The 20,498-nt window shown below is 46.0% G+C and overlaps 1 protein-coding gene across 1 annotated transcript in view; it reads left to right on the plus strand.

Annotated features, from left to right (window-relative positions):
* LOC147708713 (uncharacterized) overlaps positions 1-20,498 on the plus strand; it is a 273,705-nt gene that overhangs the window by 250,749 nt on the left and 2,458 nt on the right. The window contains exon 22 of the mRNA XM_086925763.1: positions 17,433-17,522. Within this exon, the coding sequence (XP_086781889.1) occupies positions 17,433-17,522 (90 nt within the window). The remainder of the gene's footprint in view (positions 1-17,432; positions 17,523-20,498) is intronic.

Genomic DNA, 20,498 nt, shown 5'->3' on the forward strand with positions numbered 1-20,498 from the left:
CAGGAATGGTAGCTGGGATATAGGACTTGTAATTACCCAGCTCAGATGGATCTAGTGACGGTTTCTTCAGGAGAGGTATAACTTTAGTGCGCTTTGACGCAGATGGTATGGACGCTGTGGTTAAAGATAGATTAACCAAGTCCCTACTCACTGGTGTGATGAGGGTATGAAACTGACGAAAGTGAATGGGTTTCAAAGGGTCGGCAGGGGAGCCTGATTTAATTTTCAGACAGAGGAACTCAGATTCAGTGAGAGACAGCAGGGGGAAAGACGAAAGTGCTCCGATCACAGTGGATCCAATACCCCCATGCCTTTCCATAAGGTCAGTGATGCCAGTGACCGGTGGAAAACTCTTATATATCTTTTCCATCTTATTCAAAAAGTAACTGGCCAGGTCGTCACACTGGTGATTTGAGATGACAGGTGAGTCAACCTTCAACCCAGAACTCTTCATAACCTTGAGCAGGGTGAAGATTGTTTTAGAGGGTTTATTGCTTGTCGAGATGTTACCGGCCATAAACTCTGCTCTGGCTCTCCGGGCCAGTTTATGATAGAGCTTCATAGATGCTCGGTTTTATTTTTTGCTTCAACATCATAAGCGTGCCTCCCAGTGCACTCAAGTTCTTTGCAGTCTTTTTTAGCTTTAATCAGCGATTCATTAAACCAGGGATTAGACTGCCCTCTTTTTTTAACACTCAATTTGGCAGGGATACAACTGTCCACAACTTGAGTCAGCCAATCCCGAAAAAGCGTATTTGCATCATCAATATCAGGTGGAAGCTGAGGCTTGTGGCTTAACAGTAAATCAAGAAATGATTTATGTATAACTTGTGCCAAGGATGTTTTAAAACTGGTAAAGAGCAGTTCAATGTAGGTTTTCCTTGCCACTGCAGGGAAAAAGTTATGAGAAAATGATCTGTCCAGACCACAGGGATTGGCAACAGAACCTTTAAGGAACTTAAGTTCGAAAATATAGGGTCCAACAGGTGGCCTTTTACATGTGTGCTATTAGAGACACATTGAGCCAATTGACAGGCCTCTAAATCTGCCAGGAAACTGTCGATCTCCGATTTGCCATTGTTTTCAAGATGTAAATTGAGGTCATCTAAAATAGTAAAATTTGCCGCTTTGCTGGCAAAGAAGATAACTTTATTCAGCAGTTCTTCCCTAAACACTTTAGATGGCCCTGGAGGTTGATAAATAAGAAGACCAGTAACAGTGAGATTTGATTTAATGTTATTTTGAAAAGGGCGCTTTTGCAGTCATGGATGTCCTCCTTTAATAAACTGCAGTGGTAAAACTCCTTGTGAATTACTGCAATGCACCCCCCCATTACCTGATCTGTTAACTTGGTTCATGATAACGCCTTGAGGAAGAGCCAACCAAGATTAAGAATAATACATCTGGAGACTCATCTATTAGTAAGTCGAAGACCTCAGCATGGTACCTAGCCAGCGACCGGCAATTAAGGCTTAGAAACTTAAACTCAACTAAATACAGAGGGAGTGAGCCTAACATATCTATTTGGAGTTGAAAGGGGCATTGCTTGCACTTAAAGGAACCAGGTGGGGGAATCCAGGCAGAAGTAGAGCATTTAGTGTCGAAAGACAAAAGCACAGTGTGTGAATACTTGCGCGGGGCAACTGTAGATTGAGCAGAAGGTCTGGCATCTGGCGGCGGTGTGGACGGACGCAGATGGGCTTGCCTTCCCCCTGCGTGTGTCCGCTGCGCATTCGTCTTACCACGTCCGTATGTAGTGTCAGGGGTTGAAAACTAGCCCGCTGAACTACACTAACCCCAAAATGGTGGTCCCGCTCCAAACAATCACAGAGAGTACTGCGGACTCCCCCCCCAGCAACAGCCTCTAATATAACACGAGCAGGTTAAAATACTATTAAAATACGAGCAGATTGCAAAAGAGCAAAGACGCTGTGTTCCGCTCCTGGCTCAAGCCTCATGAGTCTATGGCATCAGTGTGGGTTTCATGGGCTGAGAAGTTTGGTACTAAACTTCTCAGTCTTCATTAAAGCCATCATGGAGCTGTGGAGTCCGGGGTGCCAAACTCCCAGCCCATGGTCTAAAATGGCTTCACTGCACTTACAAACACCTGTAAATGGCACAGGTACGGTAGGGGCCGAGGGCTCATGCAACTGTGCCCTCACTTGTGGTATAGTGCACCCTGCCTAAGGGCTGTAAGGCCTACTAGAGGCAGGGTTTTGGTGGGTGTGGCACACATCGATTTGTGTCATGTCGACCTGTAGTTTTAGGCTCTGCCCCTGGCACACAGACTGCAGTGGCACGGTGTATGGATCGGCGGAGGAGTTCCTGAGGGTGGCAAAATATATGATTAAGCCCTGTGAGACTATCTCAGGTTCCAAGGCCCTTGGAGCCCCAGGCACCTTTTAATTTGGGACTTATATGTAGGCCAGCGGAGTGCCAATGTGGGAGCAAGGGTTTAGTTTTGGGGAAAGAACATAGGCACTGGGTACCTGATTAGTAGGTACCCAGGGCACACTTAGTCAAGAAGCATCAAACATCAGGCAAAAAGTGGGGGGCAACCATGCAAAAAGGGACACTTTCCTACACCTATCATACGGGAGTGGGAGGAAGACATGAATTAGTGTATGGGAGCAGAAAAACTGGTGTACCAGGCAAGAGGGTGCCCATGCAAATTCGAGAAGATTAGCAACCCTGGAGAAAAGTGAGGAAAGAGAGACAGTGAGGAAAAGTGGGAGATTCTTAGCTGACGGAGGGTGGAACAGGCTTGATCCAGAAGTTCAACTGGTGGGTTTTCATGTTGATGCAAACAATGAAAGGAAAAAGACTGCATTGGCATTATGTTTCGGCCCAGGCCTCAGGAAGACCTATGTAATAATTGATGCATGTTCCGCTCCAAGTCCTTGACAGTTGGGGGATATGTTATGCTGTTCGTTTGCCTCTGTGAAAATTTGCCCCGGGAGGGGGTAGAAAGTCCACTAGGCGCCAGGGATGTTTTTTTCTTCAAAGTTCAGGTTGGGGCTGCCCAGAATAGGCATGTCAATGCCCCCACCCCCCAAAAAAAAGCCACAGTCATTCTACGCCCCCCCCAGAGGAAGATGGGGCAGTAGCCCCTTATCTGCCTCCTGGGGGGGACAGAAAGCCCACTAGGCACCAGGGATTTTTTTTATTACATAGGGGTGGGGGCTGCACAGAATGGGCATGCCAATACCCCTACCCCAAAATCAATTGGAACAGTCTTTCTGCCCCCTGGGAGGCAGGTGGGGGCAATAGCCCGTATCTGCCTCCATGGGCGGGGCTGAAAACCCACCAGGCCATGCAATATTTTTTTAATGGTCAGGGGTGGGGGCTGTCCAGAATGGGCATGTCAATGCCCCCCCCCCCCCCAAAAAAAAGCCACAGTCATTCTACGCCCCCCCAGAGGAAGATGGGGCAGTAGCCCCTTATCTGCCTCCTGGGGGGGACAGAAAGCCCAGTAGGCACCAGGGATTTTTTTTATTACATAGGGGTGGGGGCTGCACAGAATGGGTATGCCAATACCCCTACCCCAAAACTAATTGGAACAGTCTTTCTGCCCCTGGGAGGCAGGTGGGGGCAATAGCCCCGTATCTGCCTCCATGGGCGGGCTGAAAACCCACCAGGCCATGCAATATTTTTTTAATGGTCAGGGGTGGGGGCTGTCCAGATTGGGCATGTCAATGCCTCCACCCCCTCAAAAAATGCCAAATTCGTTCTGCCCCTCCAGGAGGCAGTTGGGGTCAATAGCCCAGGCACCAGGGATTACACTGGCATTTTTGTATGTAGGAGTGGAGGCTGCCCAGAATTGGCATGCCAATGCCCCCACTAAATTTGAGGTTTGCAGGGGATTTTGGATAGGAAATCGTTGGGGGGTCCATACAAGCCATACCTCCATGAACTCCCACAGGTGTCTAGTTTTTAAAGATGTCTGGGTTTGGTAGTGTTCCCTAAGGCAAGCCCGTCTGCGCCCGTCCGCGCCTGGCACGGGCCTAGGGCCAGTCCCCCTGCTCAGGCAACTACCAAGTCCTGCGTAAGTTGTTCTAGGGAACAGCTATTACAAATAGGAGCGGGCTCTTGTTCCACTTCGGCTCGCTGCCCCCCTAACAACTTGGACGGACATGCCTTTAATTGTCCTCAGTGCAACATATCTCTCCCCCCTTGGAGCGAACGTACCTTACCTCTCTCTCCCGCCCCGGCTGCTCGCACTTTAAAACTAGCACTGATTAATTGTAGATCCCTTCCTCGTCACGCCAATGAAATTTGGTCGATTCTGACCACTTACAGTTGGGACATTCTATTCCTTACAGAATCATGGACGAAAGATACTTCTAACCCGGATATCTATCTAGCCACCCCCCCGGATTATCGCTTCTTGGGTGTTAACCGAGAGGGAAAAACGGGAGGTGGTCTTGCCATTTTGTTCAAATCCCACCTTAATATAACCATTAAAAAAATTACTAACATTGGACTGATTGAAGCTATGTATTTTTCTATTGCTGACCTAGCGGCAGTTTACCTAACTGGCATCTTAGTCTACAATCCCCCTAAAGCTTCTCCCTCCGCATTATCTCAGTTGGTAAGCATTATCACGGATTTATCCCTCAAGCACCCGCACTTTATTGTATTAGGAGATTTCAACCTCCATGTAGATGATCCCACCTGCATTCAAGCCACTCGTTTCCTCGACGCCCTTCATAGCCTGAGTCTGATGCAACTAATCCAAGGTCCAACGCACGTCGCTGGCCACACACTGGACCTTATTTTTTCCAACCTCCCAGGGACCATTATTTATCCTTCCCTCCCCCTTACTTGGTCCGATCATCTCCTACTCAGGGTGGATATTCCACTCCCTCAGGCACCTACCCCGGTGGAATTGGGAACAGACTACAGGAGAAAATGGCACAAGATCACCTGCACTGCCTTAGAGCCGTTATTTAGTTGCCCTCTGGAGTCTCAAGTGGTAAATATCGACGACTGCGTCACCAAATTCAATACGACCTTATCGGCTGCGGTTGATGAAATTGCCCCACTTCTACCAGTATCATCCGCAAGATCTCGCCCCTCTGCTCCCTGGTTCTCAGCTGCTTTACATAAAGAGAAAAGTCACTGCAAAAAATTAGAACGCTGCTGGAGACGGACATATGATGCTGAGGCTAAAACTATCTACAGAATGGCCCTTAAGAAATTCATCAAATTAAAAAAATCTGCCATGACAGAGTTCTTTGCCTCCCAAATAAAAGCCGCAGACAATTCAGCAAAGACACTGTTTAAAATTGTTAAAGATTTTGTAAAACCTCCTGCCATGACTCCTAACAACTTAGCCAACCAGTCTCTTTGCAACGGACTATCTGATTTCTTTCAAGAAATTTTTTTAAAAATTGCATCCTCCTTTCCTCCACCTGCCCCTCCCCTCCCCTTGGCCTCTACCACCCATGATACTGCTCCTTCACTAGACTCTTTTAAGGATCTTACTCCTGACCTTGCACTTAAATTATTTTTACAGTGCAAATCGGGCTCCCCGCTAGACCCAGTCCCCCCAAAAATCATGAGTGAACTGTCTACCCTATTGCTGGAGCCACTCACTACCATCTGGAATGCCTCCTTACGATTAGGCCAATTCCCCTCTGCGTGGAAGGAGGCCCTTCTTGTGCCCATCCTAAAGAAATCAGATGCTGACCCCATGCAATTCAGTAACTATCGGCCCATTTCCCTTCTTCCGAAACCCGCAAAGGTTTTGGAGAAGGCAGTCCAACTACAACTTGCAGAGTACTTAGAGACCAACTCTCTGCTACATGATTCCCAGTCCGGCTTCCGTGCTGGTTTCAGTACGGAGACCGCATTACTAGAGGTTTCGGAGACTGTACGAGAATGTGTGGATAAGGGCGAGGAGGCCATGCTGGTCCTTCTCGACCTATCCGCCGCTTTCGATACGGTGTCCCACCAAATTTTTCTAGGCCGACTGGAGCAGATTGGACTGAGCGGCACTGCCCTGGCATGGGTCTGTTCTTTTCTTTTGGAACGCTCACAGAGGGTTCTTCTCAGACCCTTTAAATCTGGATGCAAACCTCTCGAACGCGGAGTCCCACAAGGCTCAGCGCTGAGTCCTTTGTTTTTCAATGTCTACCTGGCCCCGCTAGCCAAGGTAGTGGAGGCATGCGGAGTCAGAGTGATCTCATATGCTGATGACACACAGCTGATATTCTCATTTAGAGATCACTCTGACTCCAGCCTCTCCAGCTTCCGCCATTGTCTTGGCGAAATCTGTTTGTGGATGTCCTCGAACCACCTGCGGCTTAATACCGACAAGACTGAGGTCTTGTTTTTTAATCAAAAAATGACCATTCCACCCCCACTTTGGTGGCCAACGGTACTTAACCCCCCTCCAGTCCCGGTCCATTCTGCCCGCAATCTTGGGTTCACAATTGATGATACCCTCTCCTGTAGCCCTCAAATCAACAAGGTTACTGCGACTTGCTTTGGCAAACTAAAAATGATGAGAAAGATCTTTCCATTTCTGCCAATGGAGGCTCGCAGAACCGTCACTCAGGCCTTAATTACTGCCCATCTGGATTATGCCAACAGTCTATATGCTGGGGCCCCTTTATATCAAATTGAACGCCTGCAAGTGGTTCAGAATGCTGCGGCAAGACTGATTGGCAACATCCCATACAGACACTCTATCTCTGCGTTTCGCAAAGAACTCCATTGGCTCCCAATAGCCAACCGTATCAAATTTAAAACGCTTGTTCTGGCCTATCGAGCTCTGAACGGCTCTGGCCCAGAATACTTAAGAAAGAGATTGAGACTGTCTCACTCAGTCAGAGACCTTCGTTCTAACAACCTGCGTCTCATGCTTGTGCCTAGATTCCGTCGCTCAAGAATGGGTGGCAGAGCATTTGCTGTCCTAGCTGCCAAACATTGGAACAGCTTACCGATCGACCTTAGATTCGCCCCATCTGAAGCTCTGTTCCGAAGACGCCTGAAAACTTGGCTATTCGCTTCTATTTAGATTGCTCTTCTCCTCCAGCAGATAATTTTAGCGCCGGGACACCCCCGTTGGGGGTAGCCGTGCGCTTTATAAAATCCATAAATAAATAAATAAATAAATAGATGGCCACTGAGTGTGGGGCCAAAAAAACCATGTGAGTCCCTTTGCAAAACCATGGGTTTTGTGATAGGTAATTTTGAAATCTCTACAATGCCCTTCCCTGCAGCAGGTACTTAGCCCACCCACACAAGTGAGGTACCATTTTGTATCGGAAGACTTTAAAGGATGCGGGGTGGGTGGAAGTTAGTGGCTCCACGTAGATTCCAGCACTTTTCATCACAGAAATGTGGAGAGAATTAGGTTTTTTTGGCAAAGTTTGAGGGTTGCAAGGGATTTTTGGTAATAGAATCTGGTGAGAGCCACACAAGTCAACCCATACTGGATTCTCCTGGGTGTCTAATTTTCAAAAATGTATAGGGTTGGTAGGTTTCCCTAGGTGCCAGCAGAGCTAAGGTTCACAATCCACAGTTAGGGACTTTGCCAAAAAATTGTCAGTTTTCACTGTAAAAATGTGGTGTATCCACTTTGTGTTTTGGCCATTTTCTTGTCTCCGGCACTAGGCCTACCCACACAAGTTTGGTAACATTTTTATTGAGAGACATTGGGAAAATTCGGGGTGGGTGGAATTTGTGGATCCACACAGATTCCAGAACTTTCCATCACAGAAATGTGAGTAAAATGTGTTTTCAATCAATCAATAAATCAGGGGTTCTTATAGGGTGCTACTCACCCATGAGGGTCTCAAGCCACTGGGCGGGGGGGGAGGGGGAGACAGCTCCGGATCAGACGAAGAGGCAAGTCTTGAGCTTCTTCCTGAACGTGTGCAGGGTCGGGGAGCGTCTGATGTTCACCGGCGGGAGCTCGTTCCAGGGCTTGGCTGCGATGTAGGAGAAGGCTCTTCCTCCGGTTTTGTTTCTGTGGATGCGGGGAACATCTGCCGAAGCGAGGTTGGTAAAGCGAAGATTTCTCTTTGGTGTGTGGAAAGAGGATCTCTTGTTGAGGTATTTCGGTCCGATGTTGTTGTAGGAGTGAGTGATGAGTTTGAAAGTGACTCTCTTCTTGACGGGGAGCCAGTGGAGGGTGCGTAGGTGTTGGGACATGTGCTTGAACCGTGGAGTTCCGAGGACAAGTCTGGCTGTGGCGTTCTGGATGGTTTGGAGTCTGTGTAGAAGAGTTCTGTTGATTCCGGCATAGAGGGCGTTGCCGTAGTCAAGTCTGCTGGTTATGAGTGCGTGGGTGGCGGTCCTTTTGCAGTCAGAGGGGAACCATTTGAAGGACTTATGGAGGATGCGAAGGCAGTTGAAACTGGTGGAGGCAACAGCGTTGATCTGGCGGTTCATGGACAGGGAGGATTTGAGGATGATGCCGAGGTTCCGGGCGTGGTCAGTGGGGGTGGGTGGGATCCCAAGGACAGGCAGCCAACAGGTGTTGTCCCAGGCGGTGGAGCAGGGTCCGAGGATGAGGACCTTGGTTGTCTTTAAGTTGAGTTTCAGACAGCTTTCCTTCATCCAGGTTGCCACATTCTTCATTCCTTCCTGAAAGCAGAGTCTGGTGTCTTCGGGATTTTTCGTGAGGGACAGGATGAGCTGTGTGTTGTCGGTGTAGGATGTGATGCTGAGCCCATGCTGTCTGACAATGGGGGTGAGGGGGGCCATGTAGATGTTGAAGAGCGTAGGGCTGAGAGATGATCCCTGGGGTACCCTGCAGGTGATATCGGTGGGTTTGGAGCGGAAGGGTGGGAGTCTGATCCTCTGTGTTCAGCCGGAGAAGAAGGATTGGGTCCAGTGTAGGGCAGCTCCTTGTATCCCTGCGTCGTGAAGTCTGGCTGTGAGTGTGCGGTGTGACACGGTGTTGAAGGCCGTGGAGTGGTCTAGCAGGATTAGGGTCGCCGTGTGTCCCTGGTCCAGTAGCATGCGGATGTCATCAGTGGTGGCTAGAAGGGTGGTCTCAGTGCTGTGGTTGCTGCGGAATTCAGATTGGGAGGCATCTAGGATGGAGTTATATTCGACAAAGGCGGTCAGTTGGGTGTTCACGAGCCTCGATATGACTTTGGCAGCGAAGGGGAGGAGCGAGATGGGCCAGTAGTTTTTCAGGTCTGCAAGGGATTCTGGGTAACAGAACCTGGTGACAGCCACACAAGTCACCCCCTCCTGTGTTCCCCTGTGTGTCTAGTTTTAAAAAATGTATAGGTTTGCTAGGTTTCCCTAGGTGCCGGCAGAGCTAGGGTTCAAAATCCATAGCTAGGCACTTTGCAAAAAAAAGGGTCAGTTTTTACAGTAAAAATGTGGTATGTCCAAGTTGTGTTTTGGGCCGTTTCCTGTCGCGAGCACTAGGCCTACCCACACAAGTGAGGTACTATTTTTATTGGGAGACTTTCGGGAATGCGGGGTGGGTGGAATCTTCTGGGCCCACGTAGATTCCAGCACTTTCCATTACAGAAATGTGAGGAACATGTGTTTTATGTGACAAAGTTTGAGGTTTGCAAGGGATTCTGAGCTACAGGACCTGATGAGAGCCTCACAAGCCACCCTCTCCTGAATTCCCCTGGGTGTCTAGTTTTCAAAAATGTATAGGTTTACCACGATTCCCCAGGTTCAAAATACACAGCTAGGCACTTTGAAAAAAAAGAGTCAGTTTTCACTGTAAAAATGGGGTGTGTCCACGTTACGTTTTGGCATGTTTCCTGTCGTGACACTAGGCCTACCCACACAAGTGAGGTATGATTTCTATCAGAAGACTTTGGGGAATGTGAGGTGGGTGGAACTTTGTGGATCCACGTAGATTCCAGAAATTTTCCTCACAGAAATGTACGGAAATTGTATTTTTTGCGACAAATTTTGAGGTTTGCAGGAGAGTAACAGAACCTGGTGATAGCCACACAACTCAACCCTTAAAAAATGTATAAGTTTGCTAGGTTTCCCTAGGTGTCGGCATGCCTAAGGTTAAAAATTCACAGCTAGGCACTTTGAGAAAAAAGGGTAATTTTCACTCTAAACATTTGATGTGTGTCCACGTTGCATTTTGCCTGTGGCGGGCACTAGGCCTACCCACATGAGTGAGGTACCATTTTTATTGGAAGGCTTTGGGGAATTCGGGGTGCATGACATTTTGTAGATCCATGCAGATTCCAGAACTTCCCATCACAGAAATGTGAGGAAATTGTGTTTTTTTTCAAAGTTTGAGGTTTGGAAGGGGTACTGGGTAACCGAACCTGGTGAGATCTGCACAAGTCTCCCCTTCCTGGATTCCACTGGGTGCCTACTTTTTAAAACTGTACAGGTATGCTAGATTTCCCCAGGTTCCAGCAGAGCTAGGGTTCAAAATCCACAGCTAAACACTGTAAAAAAAGGGTCAGTTTTTTCTGTGAAAATGTGGTGTGTCCACATTGCAGTTTGGCCCATTTCCTGACGCAGGCACTAATCCTACTCCCACAAGTGAGGTACCATTTTTATGGGAAACTTAGAGGAACACAAATTTGTAGAGCAACTGATATTCCGTATTGAGTTTGTATGCATCTCTGCCTTTCAAATGTAAGACAATGTGCAAAAAAGATGTCACTTTGAAAAATGTCCTATAATTCACATGCTAGTATGGGTTTCTACAATTTCGGAGATGAGCAAATGGCTACTGCTTCTAAACTCTATATTTTTTCCCATTTTGGAAATACATAGGTGTCCTTGATACCTATTTTTCACTCTTTATATTTTAATAAATGAATTGCTATATACCCGGTACACAATGAAAAGTCATTCAAAGACCCAGCGCAGTTATTGGCTCTGGGTTCCTCTGGTTCTTGGTGAATGTTGGAACTGGCCATTTTTGCAGGGTTATCCCCAAACGTTTTGCTTCTTCCTCCCTTGTTTTTCCTGACCTGTGGCTGTTGGCAATAGGACTCTGGGCACTTTACCACTGCTGATCAGTGCTAAAGTGCATATGCTCTCTGTGTAAATTGTTATTGTGATTGGATATACATGATTGGCATATTTGTATTACCAAGAAGTCCCAAGTAAAGTGCACTGAGTGTGCCAGGGCTGGTGATGGCAAATGCTACTAGTGGGCCTGCAGCACTGATTGTGCCACCCACATAAGTAGCCCTAAAATGGTGTCTCAGGCCTGCCACCGCAGTGCCTGTGTGCAATCTGTGAACTGCCATGTCCTCCTGGTCAGTGTCCCCACTGACCAGGCCTAACCCTTCCCTTTCTGTGCACATTGGTCACCCCTATGGAAGGCCCAAGGTACCCCCTTGGGCAGGGTGCAGTGTATGTGAAAGGTAGAGCATGTACTTGTGCAGGTGACATGCTCTGGTAATGAATTACAGCCATTTTCGTTTTTCACAGCTGCAAGGCTATCATGCTCCATAGGCTATCATGGGGGATGCTGGCTACAGTGGCTACCAGCATATCTTCACATAGGAGCAAGATAGGACATAAAAGTCTAGTATCCCTGAACTCAGAATTTAATAACACATCTTTTAGGAAAGGTTGTTTTTAAATCCTGTTTTTAGAACAGCACTTTTAGAAAGTTGCTGTTCTCTTGTCTGACCTTTCTGTGTGCCTTTGCCTGTTTGTGAATTGACTGTCTGTTTTGAGAGTGACAGGGGCTGGGGATTCCCCAGGAGGCTGGCTGATTCAGCCCTAGGCTGAATGACTGCATTTGCAACTTGAGTGGTGGGAGGAGATAGCCCCTGGGCCTGAATAGGGCTGTACCTACCTTCCACAATGCTGGCTCCACCTCCTGCTGGGCGACTGACGACCCTGCCCCTCACTCTGAAAGGAAAGGAGAAGCCAGGAAAACAAAGTGCTCGAGGAACACCCAGAACTGGTTCAGACCGGGCTCAGGGCCCACTTGCACAAAGAGAACAAAGACTTTTAGGGGTATAATTACAGGACCCCTGACAAGAGAAAATTAGATCATCCTGGAATCAAGAAGGAACCTCTGCCAAGGAGAAAGCTGAAACTGAAGACGGAAGACTGACCTGCTGTTGCTCTGCTGGACTGACCTGCTGTTGCTTTGCTGCCAAGGAGAGGGGAAGGACTTTGTTTTGTGCTGTGTCCCCTGTCTTGAAGGAATCTCCAAGGGCCTGGGAAGAGCTGGCTCCCTGTTCTGAAGTCCCAGGAACAAAAGGACTTCACCCGCAGATTCCCTGAACTCTACTGAGAGAGTTCTGTCCTTCCTTGAGTGCATGGCCCATGTGTGGTGCCTTTAGAAGTTGTACCTGTGTTGGGAAGCTGGAAACCAAGCTTTTAAAGAATTTCTGCAAGTTTTGTCGCATCGCTCGCTTGCAGAGCGCATTCCCGACAGTGCAACAAAATTCCCGCCGCTACGAAGGTCGAGATCGTCGTAGCGCCTGTTGCCGCTGCCAGAGCCGTCGCATCCTTCGTTTGCGGGACGCACCAGAGTGGTGCGGGAAGATTACCATCGCTGCGAGTGTCATCGCAGAGCCTGTCGTCGCTGGGTGAGATTGCCGCACCGCTTGCTTGCGGACCGCATCACGTCGCTGTGAGTGTCGTCGCAGAAGCCATCGCATCGAGGAGCTGCGAGAGAGAGATCACCTCTGGTCCGTGCATCGTCGCCCTGGAGATCGTCGCAACTCCAAAGATCATCGCATCATGCCTTTGCGAGAGAAAACTTCCCACGGAACCTACGCATCGGAATCCATACAAGTCCGCCATCCTCCCCATACAGACCAGATTCGTCGCAACCCGCCCGCTGCTGCAGCGGGGTTGTCGCATCGCCTCCCCAGGGTCTCAGGAGCAACGCATCGCTTGTTTTCCACCGCACCAGCTTCTGCTTTGGAACTTTGTCGCATTCAAAAGGTACTATTCACTAAACGTGACGCAACTGAAAACTTTTCATGCAACTGTGGATTCTTTTATCGCAGCCTTAAGAACTCTTTTGCAACCATATTTTTGAACTGTGTATGTTGGATTTTTGTTGTTTTGGTGTTGTGTAGTTTAGATTAAATACCTTTATTTTTCTAAACTGTTGTGGAGTCAGTTTGAGGTGTTTTCACTGAGTCACTGTGAGTGTTGGTACAAATACTTTACACATTGCTTTTGGATAAGCCTGACTGCTTGTGCCAAGCTACCAAGGGGGTGAGCAGAGGTTATCTAAAGAGTGTTTCCTCCTCACCCTGACTAGAAGCAAGGGTCCCTATTTGGACAGTGGTACCTACCTCTGCTAACTAGAGACCCCCAGTTCTAACAGTGAACCTACAAGTCCTATGTATCCCCACAACCAGAAGGGTCTGGTGGATTTAACGGTATATTGCTGTAAGGAAATCTGAACTACATAGAAGATGTTACAGGTGAAAACGTTGGCACAAATAGCTGTTTTTTTAAATCTCATTTTCAATTTTTCTTATTTTCAACTATTAGTTTCTATTAAAAATCTAGCTAAATTCAGAAATGTGTCTACTTCAGAAATGTATAGTTTTCCAGGATCCATTATTGCTTCCAATTCTATTTTAACCACTAACTGGAAGGAGGTTGGTGCACAAAAAGTAGCAAAAATAGGCTATGTCCCAGTAAAATGCCCAAACTGTTAAAACATATGGGTTTTCTGACAAAATTCTGTCTGTTTCTCAAAGCTGGGAAGATGGAGATTTGAGTACCACAAACTGTTTGATGATACCATGTGCAGGGGAATGAACTGATGCTTTCTTCTGCAGCACTTTTCCCCCACTTTTCCACAAAAAAGAAAGGAAATGTGCTTTGCTGTCTTTTGGCTAATTTTTGGGACCCCTCCAGGGGAATCCACAAACCCTGGGTATCTTTAAAATTCCAATGATGTTGGAAGAAAAGGACGCAAATTTGGCATGGATACCTAATGTTGACAAATAGTTACAAGGGCCTAAGTGCGAGCTACCCCAAATAGTCAAAAAAAGGCTTATAACCAGGGGGATGGTGGGGAAGACCTAATAGCTAAGAGGTTAAGGCTTTTGTCTGCCATCACTTGTGATTTCCTCAAAACAATATTGATGGTACTGGAGCATTTATGATCACCTTTTGACTTAGGCAGAGTGCCATGGGTGACTGAAGAGGTTTGAAATAGAATGCAAATGCTGCTGTGGGCTGAAATTAAAATTTTACAACTGCATTGCACCACATGGATGCCTTACTGTCCAGGCATTTTCAAAGGAAGAACATTTTAAGTGAATTAATGCACATATCAGTAGAGGGGAAAAGTTGCATAGTACACCCTCAGCACCCCTCTTTCTCACTTGCCATCAATATGTTGATGTTACCTACGTCCTCCAAAGAGCTAGGCTTTTCTTCTTCACAGCATGATTCTCGCTACTCACGAACCCTTTCCTAGTCTTTACCTTTATTTCTGGCTCAATGGGCTTCTCACATACCATCAATCTATTTTCTATTCTAAATCTATTCACAGTAAACAAATTAATTAGGCTGCATTTTACTCAAAATATTCTTTTAGACTCTGCCAGACTTGCTATAAGTAATCACTGGTTTTCTCCTCCAAAAATAGTCAGGTGTCTTCTTACACATGGATCATTACTTCTTTACTCTAGATCCTTGATTATGTACCAAAGGAAATGATAAAGCTAAAGAGAAAAAGACATGTACATCAGCTAAACAAATCCAATTTTTTTCTTTGTAATTTCCATATTTTCCTAATCATTGCCTTCATACCTCCCAAGTTAGCTAAGTATATAACACACTCTGCTGGGCCTGCCAGCCTTTCTGCTGGAGAAGTTGCAAAGCCAAATCTTGCAGTCAGGCAGTACCATTTGGGGCAGACAGACGGTCGAATTTGATTTTGTGTAATTCTGTGGTATTATATTAAAATTCTGTGGAATTCAGCAATGGAGCGGAGTGTGCATGTGCTGCTATTTTCTCAGTGCTAAATGCACCCTCGCAACCAAAAATGGATGTGAGGATGCTCTAAGAAATAGCGCTGCCAAATACCAAATTCACTGCAGTACCTTCCCATCGGTGCCACTGTTAAATACTCGGAGTACATAAGCCTTAAATACTCTGAGTATGTAAGGGCACCAAGGGGTATACACATAATTGAAGTCGTGGTTTTTAAACAGGGACAGAAGAGGGGGCTGTCCCTCTGTGTTTAAAAGTAACTGCAGATTAAAGTTTGACTGCTGATCATTAAACATAAAAGGTGACTAAATTGAAGTTAGTGCTTGGTTGGTTGTAGAGTAACTGAGTCCATGGATAGGTGGTGCGATGAAAGTACATGCATATGAATGGATGAAGAGGCTAGTGCCGTGTGTTGGATAAGTAAGTCTGAGGTTGAATGTGGTAGTGTGCAGGGGCATGGGTAGGCTGCGATGAAGTGGGAACCCAATGGTATGGAGACATCTGGGTGGAGGAATCAGAGCTTAAAGAGGAAGTTGTGGTGGTAAAGTAGGAGAAGGCTGCACAAAATCACTGCATGACGGAACACTGAGCAAAGAAGGGAGCACCTTACCTGGTTTAAGTGATATTGAGGGGTTGGGTAGCTGGTCATCTTTTGCTGCTGGGCCATGTAATCCCAGACCAAATTTCCTATCTGCACCAGTTCTTCAGCTGCAGTGTAATTGAGGCTTTTTGCCTTGCTGCATTATTATCGCTGACCTGGAACACCCTTCTTTGTCTTTCCCTTGATGTCTGGATAAATGGTTACTCATTACTCATGTTACCTTCCCCTGAAATGTTTCTTCCGGCATACCAACAATGTAATTTCCATTTTTAACCTGTTCACACTAAATAAATGAATAGGGCTACACATTACCCAAACTATTTTTTAGGCATTGTGCCAAATTTGCTAGAAGTAATAATCGATCATCTCACAAAGTGGTCAGACTTAAACATGAGCTGTCTTCCCACTTAGACGATCACCTGTAGGCTGCACAACAGTAAAAAGCAAAATGTCTTTCATTGTGGAGCTAGAGAGACTGTATGTGTGTGGATAGAGGAGATTGCCCTTGAACTGAATCTTGCCTAATGCTTTTTTGGTATCTTCACAGCAAGAACCCAGCCCTGCCACACTTGAAGTGGAATAGACCAGGGGCCAGATGTATGACCTTTTTTTGCGGCCTCAAACGGGGAATCGGATCGTTTGTGACAGCAAAAAAAGGTGGTGGTATGTACAAACGCTATTTTGCGAGTCAGTGACTCGCAAAATAGTGTTTGTAAGTTGCTATTAGGATAGGGCATGCCAAGGGCGTACCTTCCTAATAGCGAGTCATAATGGTATGTACCATTGTTTTCCAACCACATTTGTGTTTGCAAAACACTTGCAGTTTACAGCCTACTTCAAGTAGGTGGTAAGCCACTCCCAAATGGACTGAATTTTGAAAAAAGTTGCTTATTAAAAAGTCAAACACAGACATTGGGGTCTGCTATCCCCAACAGACCACCATCCCTGTGTTTGCAGGCCATTCCCAATAATTCACAAATTGCGACCTGCCTCTTGAATATTAATGAGGGAGGTACCTTGCGACCCAATTGAAAATCACAAATAGTGTCACAGACACTGTTGTACATTCCATTTTGTGAGTCGCAAAACATCGCGATTTGCGATTCGCTAAAGAGAATGATCGTATATATGGCCCCACAAGCCTTGTCCCTTATGATAGTGAAAGTCAAAGAATAAGTGAGAGGTAATCAGTGGATAGGGAATTAGCTTGTTTTTTAAATGTTTCCATGCTAGCTGTAATGGAATGGCCTAGATCAATATGTTTTAAAAATATTTCACCACTGGATATTCTAAAACCGCATTATCCCTCATCCCATCTTTTTTCCATAAGGGTAACTATCGAGTGATCCAATAAACCAGTTTTAGGCACCCAGATCAGATTGCAAATCCATGGCCAACTTAAGCCACCTACTGTTGCCACATTGATGTCATCTCCATCCCTCCTAGCCCACTCTGGGTGCTTCATCTTTATGCCATGATTGCAAATGGTCAGAAATCACCTCTTTTGTGTCTTTTCATCTTAACTCCTGCATCTTCTTTATGGTTCTTTGCACAGAAGAAAACAGTGTCTGAGTTTTCCCTACAAATAGCAAAGACGTATTTTGCTCAACCACTCCCCAGACACTTCAAAAACGCAATTTTCAGGCTTTATTCGATAGTTGGGCATTCTAAAGCTTTCTTGCCATGCATTAAAGCATCAGCCCTATGCACAGAAAACAGCTTTACGAAACTGAATTCCGTTTTTTTCTACGTAATTATTCATTCCTCTCTGATAGTTTCAAGAATATGCTTTGGTCCCGAAGTACATCTATAGGTTGCTATTTCAAAAGTAGATAACTGTACAATAGGAGAACTACAGGCAGGTAAAAATAAAGTGCTCTGTTGTGGCTGTTGGGAGATATCTTGCCTGACACTTTTTTCGGTATCTTCACAGTTGCCAGACTTACGCTCCTCAGATGGAAAACAAGAGAGCAGCATCGCATTGGTGTGTCGCCTCATAAATCACACTTCAGGAAGGCAGAGGGTAAGTGATCAGTGGACAGACCCATGTGTGAGTGTTTCCTTTTTCACCACCCAGTGCATGCTGTTACAATTCTCTATCAGTGAATTGTCTTTAAATCTTCTGCAAACTTTTATACCCTCCCCCCAAATGATCAAATCTCTAAACTATTGCTTTCTCATTTTGAAAATGCCATTAAGCTCTAAGGGGAAAATCTACTTTTCATGCAGCGCAGAGCGACAAGCAAAGTTACTGTGGTGTGTTGCGTGGAAGGGAGAGAGCTGGACAGTGTCACATCTACACAGATAGTGCACTGCTGCCATTTCCCCAAGTTCTTGTTCTCCTTAAGGTTGCCTAGCGCCATGCAGAAACTTTTGTACCAGAAGGTTTTGTACCGAAATGATAACCCTCCAGTACAAATTACTTTGCTTAGACTTACTTTTAAACTTTGCCACTTTGTGCATGTTCTTTATACACATGCAATGAGCGAACAGTTTTGAGAAAAAAGTATTTCTCCTACTTTGTGCCTTTCTCATGGAGGCATTCTTTTAGTGTAAACCCCTGTCTACCTCTGTTAGTAGATGGGGCTCTGTGTTAATCTCCTTGGGTAATTACATGGGAACGCCCATGTACCACCCATGGAACACCCCTTGACATAAAGTAAAGCAAAGTAACACAAACAGCTACTTTGCGATATTCTTAGTCAACCTTCCTCACAAATAAACGTTTGCACTGAAAATTGAAAACTTTATCAAGACTTTGCACCGGTGCTCATCTCTTTTTGTGACTTTGCACCAACACAAAGCCTTGATAAATCTGACCCTACATTCTTATTTTATCTAACTCAGACCGATGTCGTCTCCATCCACCTAGCCCTGGATAACCACTTAATGCTGACACCATGATTCTTGACAAACTTTTATGTTTATTTGTTTAGTTAAGCACTCACTTCATGTCAACTGTTTCTAGGCTTCCGCAAGACACATGTTGTATGGGGATGACTGTTATTGCATGACATTCTTATTGTTTCTAATTGTATTGATAAGTGGTTGTGCAAGCAATAATTTGATCAAGGTTAGTTTTGATTCCTGAAGGTCATGTTACTAGTAGGATTATTAGTGTGTGGGCTGAGGATATTGAAAAATTGAAAGCCAGTGACTCTGAAGTGTGTTCTACAATTGGCTCCAGTAACCACTAAAAGGTTGATTGCTTTGAATCTTAGATGGTAAGCTGGTGGTGTATGATTTTATTCTGTAGGTATAAGGGTGTTGAACCTTAACCCTTTCCTTGCTGCCGTCGGCCATTGGCCGACGGCAGCACTACCTTCCCAGTGCTGCCGTCGGCCAATGGCCGACGCGGCCCCGCTCGCGCACGGAAACGCCTGCACCGCGGCGGAATTACCGCCTCGGTTAACGGGTTAAAGGCAGTTGAAGGTTAGGCAAAGTGAGAATATTTTATTGAGGCGTGATTGGTCTATGCTTTTGTATGTGGAAAAAAGTGTGAATTGTAAACGTTGAACGGCAAGTTTCCGTTTTTCATAGTACTTTGGTTTGGCAGGGGGAGTGATGTACAGGAAATAGCCGTAGTCACATTTACTGATGTTTCTATCTCCAGAGGTGGTATTTTTTGGGATGAGAGGCAAGATTTTTTTGAGGAGTTATATTTAGTAGAAAGTGGTATTGACCACTGCTTCTGTCAGTTGAGACTGGGGTTTGTGGCTATATAAAGACTATGACCTGACTTTGGTTTTCATGGAAAAATGTCTCCAAAGAAGGTTGGGAATCAGAGTGCCAGTATTTTGTAAGGGAGATGTGGTGTCTCAGCACCAGGATTTCTGTTTTGGAGCCAGGGAGTGTCAGGCTGCTCGGAGTCATCCACATCTCTATTGCTTTGAGGTCTTCTGTCACATTCATGAGTTGCTTCCTGTGACCTGCAAATAAATCTACAAGTCATCATCTTAGGAGTGGAAGGTAAGGCTGTGTCTTTTAGGTCAGAATGAAGGATGATGCAGTACTCTTCATGTGACCTCGCAGGGTGGGAGATTTCAAAGAAATGGAGCGGAGTGGTCAATGATGTGTGCAACAGATAGTCTAGGGAGATGAGACAGAGTGGTTGAAAAGCATCATCTTGCTTAGGAAGCCTTAGCTGAATCTCACAAGCTGACCCAGATATCCACTGGTGCAGTTTCTGTTCCATGTTTTAAGCAGATTTATTGTAATGGAAAAATGAATCCCTGTTCATTTTAAATAATGGGAAAGGTTGTCCGTTTTTGCCCTCATATTTTGTGGCAGAGGGTGTTGCATTAACGAGCCCCCGGTTACTGAATGAGTCTTAATTTTCCTTGTTAGTGTGATTGCTTATGAATTATGTAAGATAATATCGCTCTTGCATCAGAATGATCATTTCTGAAGGTGAAAAATCAATGGAAAGAGTTGTAAACACTAAACACCGAAGGAAAACATGCAATTGCTTCTGAGTGGGGCTTTCATTGCCTGTAAGGAAAAATGCCATTCTACAGTGGTTCATTAGTGCCTAGGGTGTTATAAGTTTCAGTGTGAGCATATAATTGGTTGGTGATAGCTTGTCCAGCAATGGTATCTTCCATCCCTTTAATTTCCAACTACTGGCCTACCCACATGGCTGGGTCCAGGTTGGGGTGGTGTGGTGACCAAAATAACGATCGATTTAACAAAGATCTTTGTGACTGGGGGTGAATGTTTGCATTGTTCAGCATTCCATCCATCATTTGTTCCTTTTGCCAGTGGAGAAGTGTGGCTCAATGGCTAGAGCGGCAGACCTTGATGCAGAGCTCTGGCCCGGGACAAGGGTTCGATTCCCGCCTCGGCGGGTCTCGGGCTCAAAATTTCCTCGGACCTTATATTCTCGCCTCAGTGCCTGTTCTAATCATGGGTCCCACGCTGCAACTCTGGGCAATAGCTTGCTTAATCTCCACAACGGCCCCAACAGCGCTGGGACGCCTGGTTTCACCATGGGGGTGCC

This window comes from Lissotriton vulgaris, chromosome 6 (genome assembly GCF_964263255.1).
Source record: "Lissotriton vulgaris chromosome 6, aLisVul1.2, whole genome shotgun sequence".
Classification (NCBI taxonomy): domain Eukaryota; kingdom Metazoa; phylum Chordata; class Amphibia; order Caudata; family Salamandridae; genus Lissotriton; species Lissotriton vulgaris.